The 20,982-nt window shown below is 38.7% G+C and overlaps 1 protein-coding gene across 1 annotated transcript in view; it reads left to right on the forward strand.

Annotated features, from left to right (window-relative positions):
- Positions 1–16,119, forward strand: part of ASZ1 (ankyrin repeat, SAM and basic leucine zipper domain containing 1) — a 41,162-nt gene extending 25,043 nt beyond the window's left edge. The window contains exons 8-14 of the mRNA XM_050323792.1: positions 853–928; positions 1,263–1,319; positions 7,958–8,070; positions 12,431–12,536; positions 12,957–13,070; positions 14,862–14,945; positions 16,057–16,119. Of these exons, the coding sequence (XP_050179749.1) occupies positions 853–928; positions 1,263–1,319; positions 7,958–8,070; positions 12,431–12,536; positions 12,957–13,070; positions 14,862–14,945; positions 16,057–16,119 (613 nt within the window). The remainder of the gene's footprint in view (positions 1–852; positions 929–1,262; positions 1,320–7,957; positions 8,071–12,430; positions 12,537–12,956; positions 13,071–14,861; positions 14,946–16,056) is intronic.
- The last annotated feature ends 4,863 nt before the right edge of the window (positions 16,120–20,982 follow it).

Below are 20,982 nucleotides of genomic sequence, written 5' to 3' on the forward strand. Positions count from 1 at the left end.
TTTTTATGTACATGCTGTGTGATGGCACTCAAGATGCTCTTTCAATTTTTGACATGAAGAGGAGGCAGACCTTCATTTCAGGGCCTACAATAAGACGGAGCAAAGTATCTCATAACTCAGATTTTGGCAAAGGCTTCACTGTAGCAATAGCAGTAGTCCTTTCTGGATTTTGTATTTGTTCTTTGGTTTAATTCTCTTCACTACAGTTCATTTGATTGTTGAAAGCTGTTTAGTTATTCCCCCCTGTATACTTTTATATCTCTTGCTAGAGTGAGGAATCAAAATTGATATTTTATCTTTGATTAGAAGTGTTAAACTCTGAACCTACATTTCAGAGTGTAGTACCTCCTCAGTCTGAACAGTAGTCTTCTGACAACAATTTTCTTGACTGACTAATTTCCTCTATCTTTAGTTACATACATTTGTGTTTTCTTGATAACCTTTTTTGGCTTAACTGGGACCAGAAGGGTAAGAGTTGTGGACTGAATCCAGTTTATAAGAATGTTATCTGATAAGAATACACAGTTATCTTCCTTAACCCTACTTCCGCATTTTTCAGGCTTTTGTGACCCAACTTCAAGATTCAGTTGGAGTGCTTTGTGACTTAAATTGACCTTTATTTATGAAATTCATCCCCTTCAGGCTCAATTCAACTTATTAGACAGAAAAACATTTATAGAATTTTGATAGAGTAAATTGTATCCCATGATATTGATGGGATGCTTCTGTCATCAGCAGGTGTGTGCAACTTTAAGTTGCTTCACAGCTTTGTCTGAAGAGCTTTTCTATAGCTTTTTTTTTTTTTTTTAATTTCCACTGGTTTTAAATCGAGTCTCATTTATTATCTTACAGTTCCTGTTCACTCTTTGATGACATGGAAGTGTTTTTACATGGTCTTGGTCTAGAACACATTAGAGGACTATTGAAGGTAATCTTGTGGTGTGTCTGCTGTCTGTCAAGTAATCCGTGAAAGCCAAATGCAGCTACTGCATAATAAAAAGTTATATCACTATTACTATATTAATTCAAGTAAATTTATTAAACAGAAGTTTATATATAAAATGATAAGTTAAACTACAGTGAACTAGATTTAATTTCCTGATAATGTGCATTAGTCACAACATGTGATGTTTCTAAACTAGACAACTCTTTCATTCCTTTTGTTCCTGAAAACTGAAGTAAAATAAGGAAAAACAAATCAAGGGAAAACTGATTTCTTCTGAAATTCTCTTTGATGGTAGAAACCCCTTTGTTTTATACAGGAACAAGATCTAGCTTTAAGAGAACTTCTGATCATGAAAAAAGATGACTTAATAAAGGTCAGTTTACTACTTTGAAAGTTTTTTTTTCTCTTTTTAAAATGTTTTTAATCTCTTCTCTTTATAAATGTCTAACCTTGTAAGAATTCTTTCAGCATGTTCTGCAACTTCTTGAATTTTGATGTGAATACAGAATTTTTATGAAATGTGTAACAGATCAGTGAATGATCAGGGCTAAACAGGAAATAGTTCTGGTTTAAATTTTAGTTGTTACCATTTTTAGTATTTAGTATGATTTCCCTGAAAGGAAATCAGTGCTTGGATTAGAGTACATAATCCTAAACTACCACTTTAAATGTGGCCCTCCTTTGTAAGGTGGTAATTTTTGTTGGAGAAATGAGAGCTCTCCTGCATTAGAGTCTCTTACTTTGTAGAATCTTATATCCTACTCAGGTTTGTAAAACCTTACCAAAATAAAAAGATTTTGTTTCTTTCAGTTTACTGCAGCTTGGAAGGTCTTTTGCTGTTGTCCAGGATTAAGTGATGTATATTACAAAGCTTCAGTTTTCAGTGGAGATAAAGTGGTTGCTTTTACTTAGTCTTTACTAGATTTTTTCTTGTGGGGAACGAAAGACTTCCTGTGCTTACAGGAGAATGCTCTAATAAATCTGATTATAGGAACCTTCTTGGAACACGGCAAGTACTTCAGGCTTCAGAATTCTTCTGAGCATTCTTTGCCTGGTCTGGGATACCAGAGATGCCCCATAAAAATAGCTGCTTCAAGACTACTCCCTGCTGCTGATGTACTGCCATGTCCTTAATGTCAACTTTTTTTCCTCCCTATCCTGGTACCAAGGAGCCACATGTTCTAGCAGGTGGAACCAGAGTTTTATTCCTTTAAAGTGGATATCAACAAGGATGTTTCATTTGAAGTTTTGTCTTGTAACTGAGTAGAGTTTAATTGTTCTGACAGAACTCACAAGGAGTTCTGTATTCTCAGGGGGTGCACATATAGGGAGCTTTGTCAATTAAGAGATTTTTAAGAGTTCATCTAGGCCTAAACTTAAGCTAGTCACTTCGGTTAACAATAATAAGAAGTGCTTCTACAAATATATCAATAGCAAAAGGAGGGGCAAGGAAAACCTCCATTCTTTGTTGGACATGGGGCGGAACATAGTCACCAAAGATGAGGGAAAGGCTGAGGTACTTAACACCTTCTTTACCTCAATTTTCAACAGTAAGGCAGGTTGTCCTCAGGACAAGTGGCCTCCAGCTGGTAGACAGAGACAGGAAGCCAAATAGCTCCCCTGTAATCCAGGAGGAAACAGCAACTTGCTGAGCCACCTGGATCCTCACAAGTCTGTGGGACCACATGGGATCCACCCTAGGATAATGAGGGAGCTGGTTGAAGAGCTCGCCAAGCCGCTCTCCATCATTTACCGACAATCCTGGCTCACTAGGGAGGTCCTAGATCGTTGGAAGTTGGCAAATGTCACACCAATCCACAAAAAGGGCTGGAAGGAGGACCTGGGAAACTCCAGGCCCTTCAGCCTGACCTCAGTGCCTGGCAAAGTTGTGGAGCAGATCATCCTGAGTGCAATCACACAGCACCTACAGGATGGACAAGGGATCAGACCCCGCCAGCACGGGTTTAGGAGGGGCAGGTCCTGTTTGACCAACCTGATCTCCTTTTATGATCAGGTGACCCGCCTGGTGGATGAGGGAAAGGCTGTGGATGTGGTCTGTCTGGACTTCAGCAAAGCCTTTGACACCGTCTCCCACAGCATACTCCTGGAAAAGCTGGCAACCCATGGCTTGGACAAGGGCACTCTGCTGGGTTAAGAACTGGCTGGAGGGCCGGGCCCAGAGAGTGGTGATGAATGGGGCTGCATCCGGCTGGCGGCCGGTCACCAGTGGTGTCCCCCAGGGATCAGTGCTGGGCCCAGTCCTGTTTAATATCTTTATGGATGATTTAGATGAGGGAATTGAGTACACCATTAGCAAATTTGCAGATGACACTAAGTTTTGGGGGAGTGTCGATGAGCTGGAAGGCAGGAGGGCTCTGCAGAGGGACCTGGACAAGTTGGAGAGATGGTCTGATTCCAACGTGATGAGGTTCAACAAGGCCAAGTGCCGGGTCCTGCACTTTGGCCACAATAACCCCATGCAGCGCTACAGGCTGGGGACAGAGTAGCTGGAGAGCAGAAAGGGACCTGGGAGTTTGGATTGACAGGAAGCTGAACATGAGCCAGCAGTGTGCCCAGGTGGCCAAGAAGGCCAATGGCATCCTGGCCTGGATCAGGAACAGCGTGGCCAGCAGGAGCAGGGAAGTGATTCTGTACTCAGTGCTGGTGAGGCCACACCTGGAGTGCTGTGTCCAGTTCTGGGCCCCTCAGTTCAGGAAAGACATTGAGGTGCTGGAGCAGGTCCAGAAAAGAGCAACCAGGCTGGTGAAGGATCTGGAGCACAAGTCCTATGAGGAGAGGCTGAGGGAGCTGGGGTTGTTTGTCTGAAGAAGAGGAGGCTCAGGGGAGACCTCATCACTCTCTACAACTACCTGAGAGGAGATTGTAGCCAGGTGGGGGTCGGTCTCTTCTCCCAGTTAATCAGCAGTAGGACAAGAGGGCACAGTCTTAAACTGTGCCAGGGGAGGTTTAGGTTGGATATTAGGAAGAAATTCTTCACAGAGAGTGATCAGACATTGGAATGGCCTGCCCAGAGAGGTGGTGGATTCTCTGTCCCTGGAGGTTTTTAAGATGAGGCTGGATGTGGCACTTAGTGCCATAGTCTAGTAACCACAGTAGTGTTGGATCAGTGGTTGGACTTGATGATCTCAGAGGTTTTTTCCAACCTGGTTGATTCTATGATTCTAAATATTATAAGGCATGTCAGTGTGTTCTGATATTACTGATCATTGGATCATTGGACTGCATCCTGGTGTGGGACTTGTATGAATCCTAAAGCCCCTATTGACAGGAGTTTTGTTCTTAAAGAAGATACTTGTGGCTTTCATCTCATCCCTGTGTGAGCTGTCATGATTATATTCAACTGCAGATCTGACTGAGCATATCTTCATATTCATCGCCTCCTTTGGTGTTGTAGTCATTGCTTGTTTTTGTCCAGGGGACACTGGGGGAAGGCCTTGGATAGAATTGTGGAGTTGAGTGAATCGTTAAGCCTTACAGTTCCTTCTCCAAAGATGTGTAGTTTCACTCAATAGCTTCTGTTTCGGTGTTTTAAAATGTTTGAGGCTCCCTCAAACAAGACAAACTGAAAGTTTTGAACAAACTGAAATAGCCACCTGGATCAGCTGCTTCTGCACAGGAAGATAAAACAATTCCTGTGGATATCGCCTCTTAACTCTGCAACAGCAGAAAACAGTTCCTGGAAAATAAGTCATGCTTTGTGCAGGGACATAAATAAATTCGTGAGTCTTCAATTGAGAAATTAAAAAATTATGTAATGCTCCTGGCTTAGTAGCACTTCATAAGTTATCCTAAATTCTTGATGCAGTCTAGTTTTAGAGCTGTGCTAACAGTTTCTCCCCACACTGCTGATAGAACAAATCTAATCTGTTCCCTCGTAACTCCAGAGTTGAAAGTTTTTACTGTGATGGCAGACCTTCAGCTAACAGCCAGCTATTTTAAATAGCCTGGGTCTTATTACTACAAAGATTAATGATGACCTCTGATGGATGCCTCTGACCAAGCTGCTTTGTGTCCAGGGAACTGGGGAGAAATCCTGTCACTAACATGATACACTTTCCTCCATCAAACAATATCAGAAAGATATTTTCTCTGTAAATATCGTTATCTGTATTCTACAACAGAGCCTAAACAATGAGTCTTTCAAGCTGAAATCCTTGCATTCCTTAAGCTTATAAACGGTTCCATACTGACACAAATCTGTTCAATACACTGGGATGTGTCTCTTCAACATTTGAAGGGTTTTGTATGATTCTACACTGCTTGTGACACTCAAATTTATTTATTTTTTTAAGCATCTCTTGTTAGATAGCAACAGAAGTGATTTTACTCCTGGGTGCATTTAGGACTTGGTTTCTTTCTCACATTTTATTTAATTTAGAATAAGAGAAGTCAGTACCCTGTTCTGGATTTGAGAATAAATGAAATGTATAATGAAAAGTTGACACATCAAAATTCAAAATATAATCCAGAAATTTAACTATATCATTAGATAATTACCTCGTCTATGTGCTTCCATATCACAGTTCCAGGACTGTCACTCCTCTGCTCCCCCTCCCTACAAAAAAGCATTTAATATCTGACCAAAATGTGTCAGGTTATTAAAATTAGTGACCACTTGGGCAAGGGGGCAAGGATGTAAGAGTTCATGCATAGCCTCACTGGTTTTATCTGTATGGTATATCATCTTTCAGGTGTTGAGGCAATCTGTTATTCACTCTTGTACTGTTCATTCTGGAATGTGAGTTTGGGGCTTGGATTTTCAGGACTTGCTTTTTATCTATTTAAATCAAGAATAAAATAGTTGTTCTTTGAGTTGATGTGGCTAAAATTAAAATCAAGAGTGCACAAAGTCTGTTTTACGGATATAAGCAAGTTCTTCTAGAACACTTATACATTCTTAAGCAGATGGCCACTTCACAATAATATTCGTGTAATTTGGACTGCAGCACATCATTGAACCAACACTGACTTAAAAACTGACTTATCTATAAAGAAAGGCTTGTCATACTGTGATTGTCCCATGCATTCATTATTGCATGAACAGGTTCTGTGTCACCCTCATGGTCTGTCCAGAAAGGTAAAATATGTCTGCTTTGTGAAATAGTTTGGACTGGTCTATCAAATTCCTGTCTCTAAGGTTCCACACCTTTTTACCTTGATATGCAGAACTACTGTGGGGGTGAAAGGCTTTATCTGTGGTGACATTTATCACATTCTTTACTTCCTGAACTGTATTTTCAAGACATGGTGTCCCTCAGTCAGTGATCCATTTGCAGAAGAACAAAGTACAACATCTTCCTGATATACTGATCAGAAAGCTGCATCCTGATTTGCTGGTTTCAGGAAGGAGAAGGTGGAGTCAAAAGCACATCCAATCTTCACAGGAGTTCCTGCTTTAAGCAAGATAGTTCTACTATTCAGGAATAACTACCGTTCTGTAAATCAGCTTACACATACATGATAAGATAGCTGCTGTAATGCTTTGTAAGCATTAAGAAAATACTGATTCATATCAGATAGGGCTCCACAAGGCAAATGTGAGAGCTAATGAATTGAGCAAACTTACAGCTTGACATAAGTAAAGCAAATAATTTCTAGGAAGCCCAGACCTTTCTCTCTTAAGGCTACTAGTGATATTTGCTGAAATGATTTCAGTACATTTTGTTCAGGTACCCATGGTAACCTACTGGAAACTCAAAAGTTCTTGACACCTATACTTAAATTCCCAATAAATCTTGTTGGGATTTTACCTTACTGAAGAGCTTACCTGTCTATACACTTAAGGTTTTAAAATGTTTAAAGACACACTTGGGAGCCCATAGTTATTTGTTATCTGTGATTGGTGGAGAATCCAGAGGACAGTTTTATGCAGTCACGATGAACACTGGGTGTCACAAACGATAGTCTCAGAATAAAGCAAGCGTTTCTCTAGGCACTATCTCTTTCTTAGAGTTTTGATCTGATGTGTGTTGTCAGCTGTTCATTCAAAATTCTTTCTGCAGTAATTACAGAAATCTGGGATACTCTGAATACTAACATCTTACAGATTTCTGAGGCTTCAGAAGGGAGCTTGAGGTCCTCAGAACATCACTGAGTCTTGTATATCCTAGCTTTGGAGACTCTGGGATCCTTGCAGTCTCAAATTCTAGAGTGGTCTAGTCCCGCTGAATCCAAGTACTCAACTGGAAAGTTAGGGACAAAGTCATACTTGGAGCTGGCATTATAAGGTTTTTCACTTTTGTGGAGGATAATCTTAGGGCTGCTAACACCAGAAGTCCTGTCAGATGAGCAAGGAAAAGTATTGAGTGTGGGACAAAAGCATTTCCCTTTTAACAAAAGGACTATTTTTCTTAATTTACTTAAATGTTCTGCAAGAAAACTTTTAGCCTAGGATTTAAATATGACTTAAAGTTTAATCTGAGGTACTTGATGAATAGCACAGCGGACAATGTTTTCTGTCTCAGGGATTACTTGGAGAATTTTAGTTACTAGTGTTGGGTTTTTCTGAAGAAAATTGTGCTTTTCTTCGGTTAAAAAGGACCAGTTTCTTTCTGTAAAACTCTCCATTTGATGCTGATTTGATAGTTTCTTCTCTTTCTGAGTTAATGCTGTATCACCATTATGATTTGTTATTTTGCTCTCCGAGATGACTCAGATGATTCTGAAATAGATAAGCCTGGCATCCTAACAACACAGGGGTACTTACACAAACTGCTTTTAATTTTTTTTATAAATCCTAAGCCGATTTTCTGAGTATCCTGTGCAATTTCAATTTGGCAGTTTCTCAGCTCTTGTAATTCTGTTCTTCATCCTTAAGTATTTTTTGTGGTTTTTAGTTTTTTCCTTTGGTGCTTATGTACATTGTAATTATTGCAATAACTTAAAAGCAACTTCTTAATAATTAGAAGTTCATGTAATAAATGGTACTGTACTGTTATATCTAATAAGCATTAAAAGTAAATTGTGTTTGGAATTACTCTTTAAATTTAGATTGGCATTACAAATCCTGGAGATCAAGAGAAACTCCTAGGTGCTATTAACGAGCTGCAAGTGGATGAAAAAAGGCTTGAAGACTTCTCTGAAGTTTTGAAGCTGGAATTGAGGTATTAACTGTACATCTGTGGAAATGGAAGTGAAATATTAACTGTTTAAGGTGACCACATTATTTTCTGGGGCTCAAAGCTTAAATTCTCACACCTTATCCCATGCATAGTATTCATAGAAGATGCTAGTTAGTGAATTATGAGGGCTGGCAGTAGGTGTGTTTTTTGTAAAGAAAATTGGAAGCATAGATAAGACAGGCTCTGTTAGTCTTGCAATCAAATTTTTCTGATTGTAAGGTGCAATAAAAAGATGTGTGGGAGGGAGAGATGCATATAATTTCTCTATAGGCCTTTAATTTTCAACTGATAAATTAATATGTTGTACATGTGTATCTTAAATCATACATGTTACTTCTGTATAGATTCAGGGCTTCCTCGTTTTTCTCTTCCACTGGAAGCAGTTTTAACTGGTTTCTAAAACATCTCATTTTTTTATCTTACAAATTAAGCACTTTAGAAGTTATTTTCCACATCATAGATTATATGTATCAGTAGATTTATAAGGAAACTTTTTTTTTTAAGGAAGTGTTACTCCTTCAAATTTATGTTTCAACTTGATATTTTTCCCCATTATAGTCTTTAAGCATCAGCTCTGCAATACCTCTCATACTTTTAGTATAGTCTTGCGCAGTACCATGGAAGCCAGGCCTCTGAGCTGAGGTACATTGCTCAGCAACATTATTAAACTAATAATTTCTCTAAGCTCTGCTACAGCACTCCACATCCAGCACAAAAAGAAAAATGAAGGATATACTAGGTACAAAAGGAGTATTAGGATTTCTTAAACCTCTTACCCTTTACGTGTAAATACATTTTTTTTTCAGAAGACACACCTCGACTTAAGTTTAGATTCTGTGCTCGTATTTTTCCTCTTCTTACTTCCCAGAACCATAGAACAATAGCTACTGAAAATAGGATTAGACAGTAAAGGCTGAGTTCCTCCTTAAGGTGTGTTTATCTCCCTCTTGACTAGTGACCTGACAGTTGTGCTACTACTCTTTTAGATACTCTTTCCCTCTCCAAATCACTGGGGAGTACTATTCTATTATTTGGGTGCACTCTCTTAGTTATGTTGTTCATTGGACCAAAGAATGTGCCTGGGTTCAAATTCAGTCTATATGTGTCATGTTTTGGAGGCAGCTGAATTGCACCGTGACTGTGCATTAGCTGAGAGAGTTGGGATTGTTCAGCCTGGAGAAGAGAAGGGTCCAGGGAGACCTTAGAGAGGTCTACAAAGGGGACCTCCAAGACAACTGGAGAAAGACTTTTTACAAGGGCATGTAGCAATAGGACAAGGGGGAATGGCTTCAAACTGATGGAGGGCAGGTTTAGATTAGATATAAGCCTGGTGAGACACTGGAACAAGTTGCCCAGAGAAGCTGCGGATGCCCCATTCCTGGCTGGGTGTTGCATGGATACATTGGATGGGACTTCAAGCAACCTGGTCTAGGAGCAAGGTGTCCCTGCCCATGGCAGAGGGATTGGAAGGAGATGACCTCCAAGATCCCTTCAACCCAAACCATTCTATGATTCTGTGATTCTCCATCAAAACAAGTGGGTATTTTCAGAAGAAAATCCAGGTGCAAACTTGTACATGTGCTGTAAGACGGAAGAACCGAAGTTCCATCATGCAAAGGGTATAAACCAGTATGATGTTGATACACCATAAATAACTTTAACAGCATTTGAGCCATTCCTATTAAAATAGAGACTTTTAAGGGGACTTTGCTCAGTGTAAGCTTTATGCATTTTTAAGTTAAAATGTGTGCTTTTTCTATATCGTTCAGTATTAGTGTTCAGTATATATATTCAAACAGAGCAGCTTAAAAATTTGAACAGAGTGAATAACTGGAGAAATACAAAAAATTAACCGTTCACTGCATGTGTGGCCAAATGCAATAAAATACCAAAATGGTATCTGGTGCAGTCTCACACACCTATATAGAGCTATACAGTGATACATTTAATTCCTAGTACAGTGTGGGTTAAGATCATAGGAAGTTCTCAAAACCAGAAAATAATTGATTGATTGAAGATTGAAGTACACAAAATATGACAGCATTTCAATTATGGCAAGCACTGCATAGTTTTCTAGAAAATGGCTTGACATGTATTCTAGGAATCTGACCTTGAGACTAAAATCATAGGCTATGTTTACATGCTATTATATAAAGATTTTACTTCCCACTTGTTCAAAGTCATTCTGTGAGAAGGAAGATCAGTCATTAAGTCATAGAAAAACTAACATAGTAGAAAATGTTGAACTGATTGATTATAAACTCACAGAGTGTCTAGTGCTGTTTAGACACTGATGTTTTGACAACCATTCATTCTTTTTAAAAGTGATAATTTTTCGGAAAACATTTCTAAATATAAGAACAGATCACTACAATGGGTATAAAATTATATGAAAATGGGTCGGGGGGTGTGTTAAAGTATTAAGACCTATGGTATAGTGAAGTAGTATGAAAAGAATAAATGGTTTTCTTTCCCCCTCCCTAATTCAAGCCCTTGACACTCTTTATATTTGCTGAGAATCCTACCAGAATTCCAAAAAATAATTTCCTTTGTGATGAAACACAGAAGGTGCCATAACTGATCCCAGACATCAAGAAAGTTGTCTTTCTAAGCAGAAGGAAATGTCTGTGATTATGGCTTGGCTGTAGTAATGTGGGAGAAACTATGACACTATCTCCAGATGTTTAGTGTTTGAGTTTTTACTCAAAATACTCAGTTCAGTTACACTGTTGTGAAACAAATAGCTTATTTTGTAAATACATACTAATAGACTTTCTTACTCTCCCATCTTCATTAAAACCACGATCAATCTTAGTTTTAAACCTCCATTATGCCTACTGATGCATCTGTTTTTCTGTAAACAGGTATTTCTGTTTTAAATGTTAAAGTCTTAACAGTTCAGCACTGTTACAAATCACAGATGTCCTGAGCAGTGGTTGAAACTTTACTCACTAATGATCCTGTGCCAAAGTTGAAGGAAAGAGTTCTATGGCACTCAATGGTCTAAATTCCATCTCTGTCCAGATACTTGTGCTGCACTGGCATGTAGCTTAGTTTACTGGTTTGGCAAATTTCATGGATATCTTTTTGGCCTCAAAAGCAAGTAAGATGGTATGAGCATGTTGCATTTAGGTTTATTAGCAGATTGCCCTAGGGAATAGAGGAATGTTGGGATCTGAATTAGTTTATTCAGATCCTATGGATTTGCCAAAGAGGAAGTTCTACTTTAAGAATGTGTAAGTGTCTCTTGTTTTGACTCTACCTGTTATTCACCCGAATGACTCAGAGCTAATGGAATACTTTCCTACTGGAGATACAGGCACTTCTCAGCAGTTTTTCAGGGTTTGAGAGCTCACTATGTAAAAACAATTGAATGCTCTTCCTTGCCCTCTTTACCTCTTCCTGGTCAATAGCAACAAATTTCTGGCCAGCACCATAACTTACAACTAAAATTCTCTGACACTTCCAGAGATGTTGAGTCATTGTCACATGGAAGCTCTAAAATCCTACTGTTGAAATTAATCCCTTTTCTCCACTCTTTAAAAATTAGTTTGGTCAGTGTCTCCAGAGTTGTCTTCCTGTTAGTATTTGAGCACCAAGTATAAATTTTCTTCCAAATAGATAACATCAGATATTTTAGCCTTTGAGATATATGTTTCCAGATCTAAGGGCCAAGCCAGTATTATTGAATTCTTATTCCACTGTGCTGGGGACTAAACTACTCTAAACCTATTTATTTCAGTCCTAGCTCTAAAAGTAGAAAGCAGCTTTTTTTCCTCCCACATCTGCCTCAAAAATGTAAGCTGCAGGTCAGAAACATTGATATGTAGCATAAAATTGACTACAAATTCTCTCTTTTTGGTGTTGCAAGGCTTTGATTTGTGCACGCACACAGAGGAAAATAGTGTTGCAGTTATTGTGCATAGTGAGTTACAAAATTACTCAGGCAGCGGGTAACGAAATGTTGCAATTGATAATATAGGCTTGATGAGTCTTAGAAGTGCAGGTTAGTAGAATGTTTCTGAAAAGCTTTTGGGTGACACTTTTTCAGCTTTCAGTGTGTCTTACTAGTTGAATATTCCGAGTAACCTAATGATTTGTAGTCCTTCCAAAAAAAAAAGGGTAAGGGAGGAAAAACAGGACAAATAAGGAAAAAAAACTTGCTAAGATGTTAAATGTAGCCTTTAACTACTCAATGTTAAAATTACATTGGGGGTTTTTGTATGTGATGAAACTGCATTTCTGACTCATTAGCCAGTGTTGGAAATGCATAGGTAATATTTGGCTTGCAAAAAGTTGCAGGATTTTGATGAATTAACAAAATATTGCTTTATTTTTGTAGTGAAGATGAATTCTGCAAGTTTCTTCAGAAGCTGAATAAACAGTGTAATAAGTTGATCATTCCTGTGCAGAACATGAATAACCATTTCCGCAAAAATTCTCACAAGGTATTAAACCAAAGAAGAAAAGGTTGATTTAGAGTCTGTTATTCTATCTTGTAAAATGAAACCTATGAATACTTATCAAGTGTCTTGATTATTATATAGCTATATAGAGCCCTCCAGTGCTCTTTCTGTAAAGAACACTTTAAAAAAATAATTTATTTCAAAGATTTAAGCCACACAATTAAAGGAGATAGATTTATTTCATTATGTTTATCCTGATAGGAGAGATAATGTGACAAAAGTTTCCAAGAAAGGCTGCTAGAGATGGTAGATAATGTTGTGCAAAAATCATACAATTAAAACCCAACTTAAATGCAGTCATAAACTTTTCCTGGCACTATCTTTTGTGGTACATTAACTGAAGAATATTAAACTATAATATAAAATTATGTGATTGTGGCAAATAACTGTAACTATTAACAGATGGTACTGCAGTGGGCACCGACTGAAACTTACATTGAACTCTGCAAAGATTTGGTTTGCAGTGTTAAAAAGTTGGAAGAAGAAGTTGCCAAACTGAAGGACCTGGTGGTGGAGGTGAGTGTGTGCGAGTGAGGTTGTTAAATGTTATGTACAGATTTCTGATCCAACCTCAAATGTGACACCATCAGGGACATGTTTCATACATTGGTCTGCCACAGGCTTTTTATCCTTAGCTTGGGCATTGCATCCACCTTTCCCCAGACAGAATGAGAAATAATGTATAATATTCTACAGCAGTGTGGAGAGCCTCCAAAGGAAGGCACAGTCTACCTTTTTCTTTCTACATCAGGAAAGAATAAAGTGGAATGTATCCCTGCACTCTTGGACAACCATTGTGGCATAAACGCTATGCTGAATAGTGACACTCTTACTTTTTAATTAAGGAGTCTTTTGTTTGGAATTATTGACTCACAAGGAAGATACTAAGGTTTTATGGATTGAATGGGAGGCATCCCAGATAACTCTGTGGAGTGACAAAAGAAGAGGGTGGGAGAGGTCAAGGCTAGATGTTAGCACCACATCAGTCATTCTCAAACCAACACAGTGACACGCTCTTGTCAGATGGGGTCATTTTAAGTAATAGGCCAGTAAAAGAAACGGCTGCTGGGGTAGAGTAAATGGAGCATCAGTGTCAGAAAGGAATCTGTTGCTGAACGAAGCCATGTGGAACTCAGACCTTGAGTATAATGCTACTAATGCAATTTCCTGTAGTTTAAGTAAATTTAATGTAATATAACAGCCTTCTCCCAATAAATCACTTAACACCAAATATATTAAGAGGGAGAGATTGTGGCAAAAAACTTATTAGCCATTTGTTCCATTTTTTGCATGTGCAGTAATCAATTGCGTATATATTTGCCTTCTGTGTGTGCAGGCCAGTTATAAGAGCTGGGAGGGATCTGAGTTAGGTCCCACTTGAGTTTGCTCTTATCTGTACTTAAAGGTTTATAGCTGTCAAGATGAAGCATAGTGTCTTTGTATCCAGTGAAACAGACTTCTAATTGCTTTAAAATGCAGTTTTTGGTTTTTAAAATGCTATTATGTTTTATGAATTTTAGTTATGAAGACTTTAATACAAAACATTTTTGTGCTACTTAATTTATGATGGGGCACTTTTGAATGTAGAGCACCCAAATGTTTGTTATGAAAAGTGCAAATTTAAGTGAAACAGTTGAGCTGCTTACATAAAATGTTTGTATAAATTCCCTTAAAGCCTTCAGTACTGTTTGCAAAGCTTAGTCATTACAAGACTTTGTCAGCAGTACGTGTCTGTAGCATATAATTTTTGAAAGGGCAGTAAATGAGATGGCCTTCTAAGCATTATGAAATAAGGCAGGAAATCAGAACCTATCCCACCTGCCCTTCATGACAAGGCTCTACTCAGCTTCAGCATGTATTTGAGCAGGCACTTGTAAGGCTCTCTTTAATTTCGACAAAGGCTAATGTGTTACAAATTTAACTTGCTTTTTTAATAAGCAGTTGTTTTAGTAACTACATGGCAAAAGTTCTGGTTAAAACATTTGACAGTTGGAGTTCGGTTGGTTTGTTATTAGGTTTTTGTAGCATCTATTAGCCGTGTTTTACTCCTGAGTAATTAAGTTTGTAAATGAACAGTTTCTTTTTCAAATATATATTACAGAATGATTGAGTATTAGATAAGATAAAGGTTTACACAGTCATCTATTTCAGTTGAAGTAGGACAGAGACAGAAATAATATCGATCCTAGATGCATGTGAATTCTTAGGACTGGGTAATTTATAACCCACTTAATAAAATACTTAATAAACTTTCACACTAACTCTTTTTTTGTTGTACTTTTTATATGAACTTAACGTCTGCTTCAGCATGAACAGAAGAATGAACCCAACCAAGTGAAACTTCCGAAAAAAGCAGCCACCTTGGAAAAAAGATTAGTTAAAATGGGAGGGGTGACATTGCTTGGATTTGGTTTTTTCTTCTTTATAATTAAATTAGTAAAGAAAACCTAAATTTAAGTTTGGTGCTGTTTCTCATTATATCTGGTGTAGTATCAAGTATGTACTTTGATCTTGAAATAAAGTTATTCAAAATTGAAGCTGTTACTTAACAGTATCTTGTGGGTTTATTTTGAAAATTATTTTCTGTATACAATGTAGGTCTAAAATCCTGTCGAAGCTGCTTTTATTTTCTGGCTTAAGGCTGTGATTACTGCTTACTAATTACTAGTTTCTTCTTTTTTTTCCTCCATTTTTTACCTGTTCAGAGGTGAACATAAGCAAATTCGTCTGATTATATCACATGTTTGTATTTAAAATTATAATGCAGATGTGTTTTAGGCGTTGGGAGGATTTAAAATGTTTTAAGTATCATTCACAATCAAGAGGACTGTGAAGATCTTTTTACACATTGCCTAAAAAGTGATTTCCCACTGAACTATGATAATTCAAATTATACCTGAAATCTTTTTCCTTAGGGATACTCACTTCTATTAGGAGTTTCATCATATCTATTAAAAGGATTATAACAGTCCTTTGCTGTAAGAATGCAGGCAACTTAGAAGGCAAAGCAGCATATTTTTTCTTAATCTGGTCTTTCACTACAAATTTTTTCGTAATATTTTGTCCACTTCAAAAGGTATTTGTAATCCCAGAGTGAAGCATTAATAACTGGTTTTGATCTGCTTACCAAAACAGCTACGTTGGAAAAAGGTGAATTGGTGTAAGTGAATTCAAATCAGTTATGTTTTTACAGGCTTCAGTAAACATCTTTAAAAATGCAGAATATTTTGGACAGGAGATGCTTCTATCAAAATGAAACAAAAGGAATATAAAAAACCATAAACCTGGATGGGTGTGTTACACTTTAGATCTCTCAGTTTTCAGAAGTGTGTGGAGTCTTAATCTTCAGTATTCCCTCCAGAGACCACTAAGGAGAAGATAAAAACTTGAGTGCTATTCCAATTGCTGTTACTGCAGTTCACTGGTTTTTACCTCAGAGAACTGCATTGGGTGTTAATACGTTTCCTTGTTACTGCAGTTGTTTTACCTCTTTTCCTCACAGACATCTCCTTCAATGCAAGGAAAATCCCATAGAGTGATGAGGCTAGAGGAAAAAAGAACATAAGTTAGGATATCTTTTTTTCTGCTCCCCATTTTGGGTTAGAGGGGATAAGCTGTATTCACCACCACCATCTGCCAGCAGAAGTGGGAGTGAACATACTATCAGCCTGAACAAACGAAGTATAGAAAAGGAAATGTTTGTAAAATAGTCCCCTGTTTCTTCATAATACCTTGGAATTAATCCTAAACTAACAAGACATGTATTGTGAAAGGAAGAACCTTTTATATACACACCACTCTCTCTGATTAGCTCAAAATACAGTTCAAATGCAGTTGCCCAGTGCTGGGATTGCTCATAGCTATTACTAGAACTTTGACAGCTTATGTCTTTTGAGTGTTTCTGATGCATGAAGTTGTTGAGGTTTTGGGGGTGTTTGATAGTGGAGGGGAAATAGGCAGGCATGTTGTTCAGACTGTGTTTCCAACATGTACTTTGTATTAGTTAAGAGGAATTGTTTCCGCCACTAGTAAGATTTCTCTGATACTGCACTTGAGGAGATTCTGCTACTTAGCTCTTACTTCTCCACTTCAGTGATACTTTGCATTAACAAAGCCAGTTCAAAGGAGACTGAACAAAGCTTCCACTTCAAGAGGTGCGTTTCCTGCCACTAGTAGATCTTGATATTTGAGTATATATCGACAGTAAAAATGTAAATTATTTCTTTGCATGAATTTGAAGTAAGAATCTGGTCATATGGAGGCCTTTTGAGCTAAACTTGGAGGTCTTGCCATTGAACAGAAAATCTGCTCTGGAAAAGTTTTATCAGTGTTTAACTAAATTATTATGTCTTTGGTGTAAAATACTTATGAGGGAAAAAATAATGTGTGATAGTTGCTGATAATTTTTTTCTACTTTGAGAGTTGCAATAAAATATTCTTTGCAGACATGAGTCAGAGGTCTGAACTCTAGGAGGTGACCTCCCTAACACATTTGGAAGAAGCCAGTCCTTTTCAATTATCTTACAGATCACCTTTTTTGGATGCTTATGACCATGATTGCAAACACACGTGAACATCGTTTGGGTTAAACACAGGCTTTGTGCCAGCTGCATTCTTGGCATCGTGCACTGTTCAAGAATAGTGTTCAAAATGACATAAACCACTCATGGGAGTGACCATGTGTATGTTAATGCCCTCAGGACACGTGAGCACAAAGACTGTTTCTATTTTTGGAGTGACAGGAGGGTCTCAAGAGCTGTCAGTGGTAGAGGCCAAAATAAGCTTGATGGGAGACCAATGGCAAAAGCATCCCATTGTGACAGGGCCAGAAGCCCCTTGCATTCTCAGCATGGGTTACCTCAGGAGAAGATACTTCAAGGACCCAAGGGGTACTGATGGGCTTTTGGTGTAGCCACAGTGACTGAAGTAACGTAACGTTGGAGTAACTGCTTTAAGTTGTATTTGTTAATTATCAGTCAGGAACTGTGTTGCATGAAGAGGACATGCTAAGAGCTGAATGAGCAAAGATTATTTTGACCTATCATGTAATAAAAGGATTAAAATTTTGTTTACTTCCTTGGATTCCAGACTCGGGCTTAAAACAGTGAGTTTCAAGATCCTTTACTCACTTTCATGTTGTTGCAGTGCCTCTTTCAAATTCTCTGACAAGATATCACAATATGGTGGTGATAGGGCAGGGAGCAAAGAAAAAGATTCCTTCAACATCTGGCCCTGAGCTACACTGTCAAAATTCTAACCCCCACCAGCACTAAGGGAGCCTTCAGATGAAAATACCCCTGCTGAGAGGCCTCCTTCTGTAAGTCGTCAAATTGAAGTCATTATCCCAGAACAGGAAGAATACAATGATTTGCATATCTATGAAGGGATTGGAGGAGAATGCTAAAGAGCTTTGCATGTATTAAGCAGGTAAGCTGCGCAGCCCTGCTGGTATTGTTCTCCTCTTACAGTAGTGCAAATTGAGATGTGGAGGATTGAGTGAATTGGACCTGGAGCCAAATCCTGTGGATACCTAGTTGTTTAAAGATGCAGCGAGGTTCCTACTTGCAATGCCATTGGATACCTAACTTGTCTTGATATGGATGTTTATTCATACAATGGCCTTTTCTGAATCTTTAAACTGTTATGTAAAATTAGGGCCTTGGGTCATCCTGTGAAGATCTGAAGAACCTAAAGAATTTTTTTTTCCTAATTTTCCTGTCCAAGATACTCTGCGATTTGTGTGTGTTGTCTCTCTCCCTGTGCTTTGGGATTTGTCCCATTGTTTAAATTTGACTTGTGGAGTACATGGCCTGTCAAAAGACATTGCCCAGTTATTCCTGTTGGCTACCAATTGCAAGTAATAAAGAGTAGTTTGGGTCATGTGTAATTCTTAAATTGAGAGTGATGTTTTTTGATCACATTCTCCATTGACTTAAGCACGTTTGGTTTTTCTTCTTTTTTTTTTCGTCCAAGTGCTTTGTTGAGGACAAGACTAAAAATGTGCAGTTTATTATTTTTCCTCTTGTCATCTTTGAACCACCTCAGGTGTTCCCTAATGCTGTCACTTGCTCATAAGTGTGAGTAGGTGTTTGCTTACGTTTGCCTTCTCTGTTCCAGCAGTTCTGCAAAAGCTACAGGTTGTCTGTCCCAAATAAAGCTGCTGTGTTAATAGTAAAGTACTACAAATGTTGCTTTGGATCTTCTTTAGGTACCAATAAAAAGCTTTGAAGGTCTAAAAAGTATAACTGCAGGCTTCTGCTTTTAAAGGCATGTACTGTCATTTCTTTGTTCTGGAGGCACAATGGAAGTGTGTATTTGAAAATTTACATTTCCCTATTCTAGAAATAGGAATTTCCAGGTAATGGGACTCTGAATTGATAAGCAGTGAGATATGAAAAGGGGTATTACTGACATAAATCAATAATGCGATGTGTATCCTTGAAAGATTTAATAGCAGTTAAATTACTTCAAGCTTTTATCCTGATTCAAATGGTGGTTTCATATTATATAGAGCCATAGTCCCTGGAAGTGGGACTTACAGGGATCCCTCTGGATAAGGATTTTCACTTATTTTAAGCTGTGCTATTAGTAGTGATATATATGGGAGGATATTCTACTTAAGGGTTTGGTAGGGTTTTTTCTTACTAATTTTTCTCAGATGAGCCTTCCATGCCTTCAGCTTTCCTGAAAACAGTCTTTATTTGAATGTAGAAGTACAGGTTTAGCTACATTATTTTCACTATTGTATTGAAAAATCTCAGCCTGATTTCATAAGGTATGCAGAGAACTGGATTTTCAGTGTTCTGGCTACTCCACTGTCACCTGTGTTGCACCTGTATGGCATGATTTCTTAACTGGATGAGGAACTGTGTGCACATAATACTTGTTGAAGGCACAGCTTTCTAGATCCAGTCTGTGCTTGCAGCAAGAGAGGTCAGCAGCCTCTCCAGGACTGCATCAGGAACCAGCACACCCTCTCATGAGACAGTCCTCCCTGAACTTCTCCAACATGAGTCCTTCTCACGGGCTGTAGTTCTTCACAAACTTCTCCAGCCTGGATCCCTCCCATGGGTACAATCCTTGAGGAACAGACTGTTTCAGTGTGGGTCTCCTACACGTCCCAAGTCCCACCACGAGCCTGCTCCACCGTGGACTTCCCGCTGGGTCACAGCATTCTTCAAGTATCTACCTGCTTTGGTGTGGGGTCCTCCATGGGATGCAGGTGTATTCCTGCTCCACCATGGACCTTCTTGGGCTGCAGGGACACAGCTGCCTCACCTTGGTCTGCACCATGGTCTGCATGGGAATGAATCTGCTCCAACACCTGGAGTACCTCCTCATTGTTCACTAACCTGGGTGTCTGCACAACTGTTCCTCTCACACAGTCTTAACTCTTTGGCTGTAATTGCTGTTGCACAGAGGTTTTTCCCCCAGTGCTAATAAATTATCCCAGAGGTGCTGGTGGGATGGCTCACTGATGGGCTCAGCCTTGGCCAGTGGCAGATCTGTCTTGAAACCAGCTGGTATTGTCTCTGTCATATCTATGGGAAGCCTCTGGCATTTTCTCACAGAAGCCACCCCTGTAACATCTCTACTACCTAAACCTGGCCATGCAAACCCAATATGGTTCCCCAGTCCCCCTTCCAACCTTGCCTTGTCATTGTGTGTAATGACAGAGTGGTTGATAGAAATAATAGATCCAAGGTGAATTTGTGTAGGACCAGCACAAAATAGGGCTTGGAGAAGAAAAGGACATAATTGATGAGTTGCTGGTGCAGCTGTTACAGGTAAAGGAACTCCAGTTAGTACAGAAGGGTATCTCAGAAATTCTAACGGGTGAGCTTTTTATTGCAAGCCTGAGAAGGCTTGTAGCAGCAAGGACTGTAGCCTCTGCTTGTAGGGGTCCAAACTGAACTGGAATTTGCTGTCCTCTCTCTGGTGTTTCTCTGCCCTGGTAATTGATCCAAGGTGTATTGTAAACTTAAGAAATAAGTTGGCCAGCAGCTAAAAACTGGAGTGTGTTTTTACACACTGATAATAGCTTTATCAAATAGATATTGAGTGCTCATCTGTTGCTTTTAGGAGTTAGTCGGAGCTGTGGTTGCCTCTGGGCAAGTAGTACTGCTGGAGAAGCATTAATATGCTTCAAGCTTTAATTGCTCTTACTTCAAAGTCTTTGCAGCTTTTGGCATTGTAGCGTGTGGATGGGTATTGCTTTCTGGGGCTTGTTTGGGTTTTGGAGTATTTCTTTAAATTGATAAGTGGCTGATTGTTACCAACTCAAAAGTTGATTTAATTCTACCAACTCAAAAGTTGATTTAATTCTACCTTTTTCTTTCTGAAGAGGAATGTGCTTACATCTGGTTCTGTGTCTGATTTCTAGAAGTTATACCAAGAAACAGAGGAGACTGATGTCTCCTCTGCACAC

This window comes from Myiozetetes cayanensis, unplaced genomic scaffold (genome assembly GCF_022539395.1).
Source record: "Myiozetetes cayanensis isolate MyiCay16 unplaced genomic scaffold, myiCay2020 scf3, whole genome shotgun sequence".
In the NCBI taxonomy this organism is placed as follows: Eukaryota; Metazoa; Chordata; class Aves; order Passeriformes; family Tyrannidae; genus Myiozetetes; species Myiozetetes cayanensis.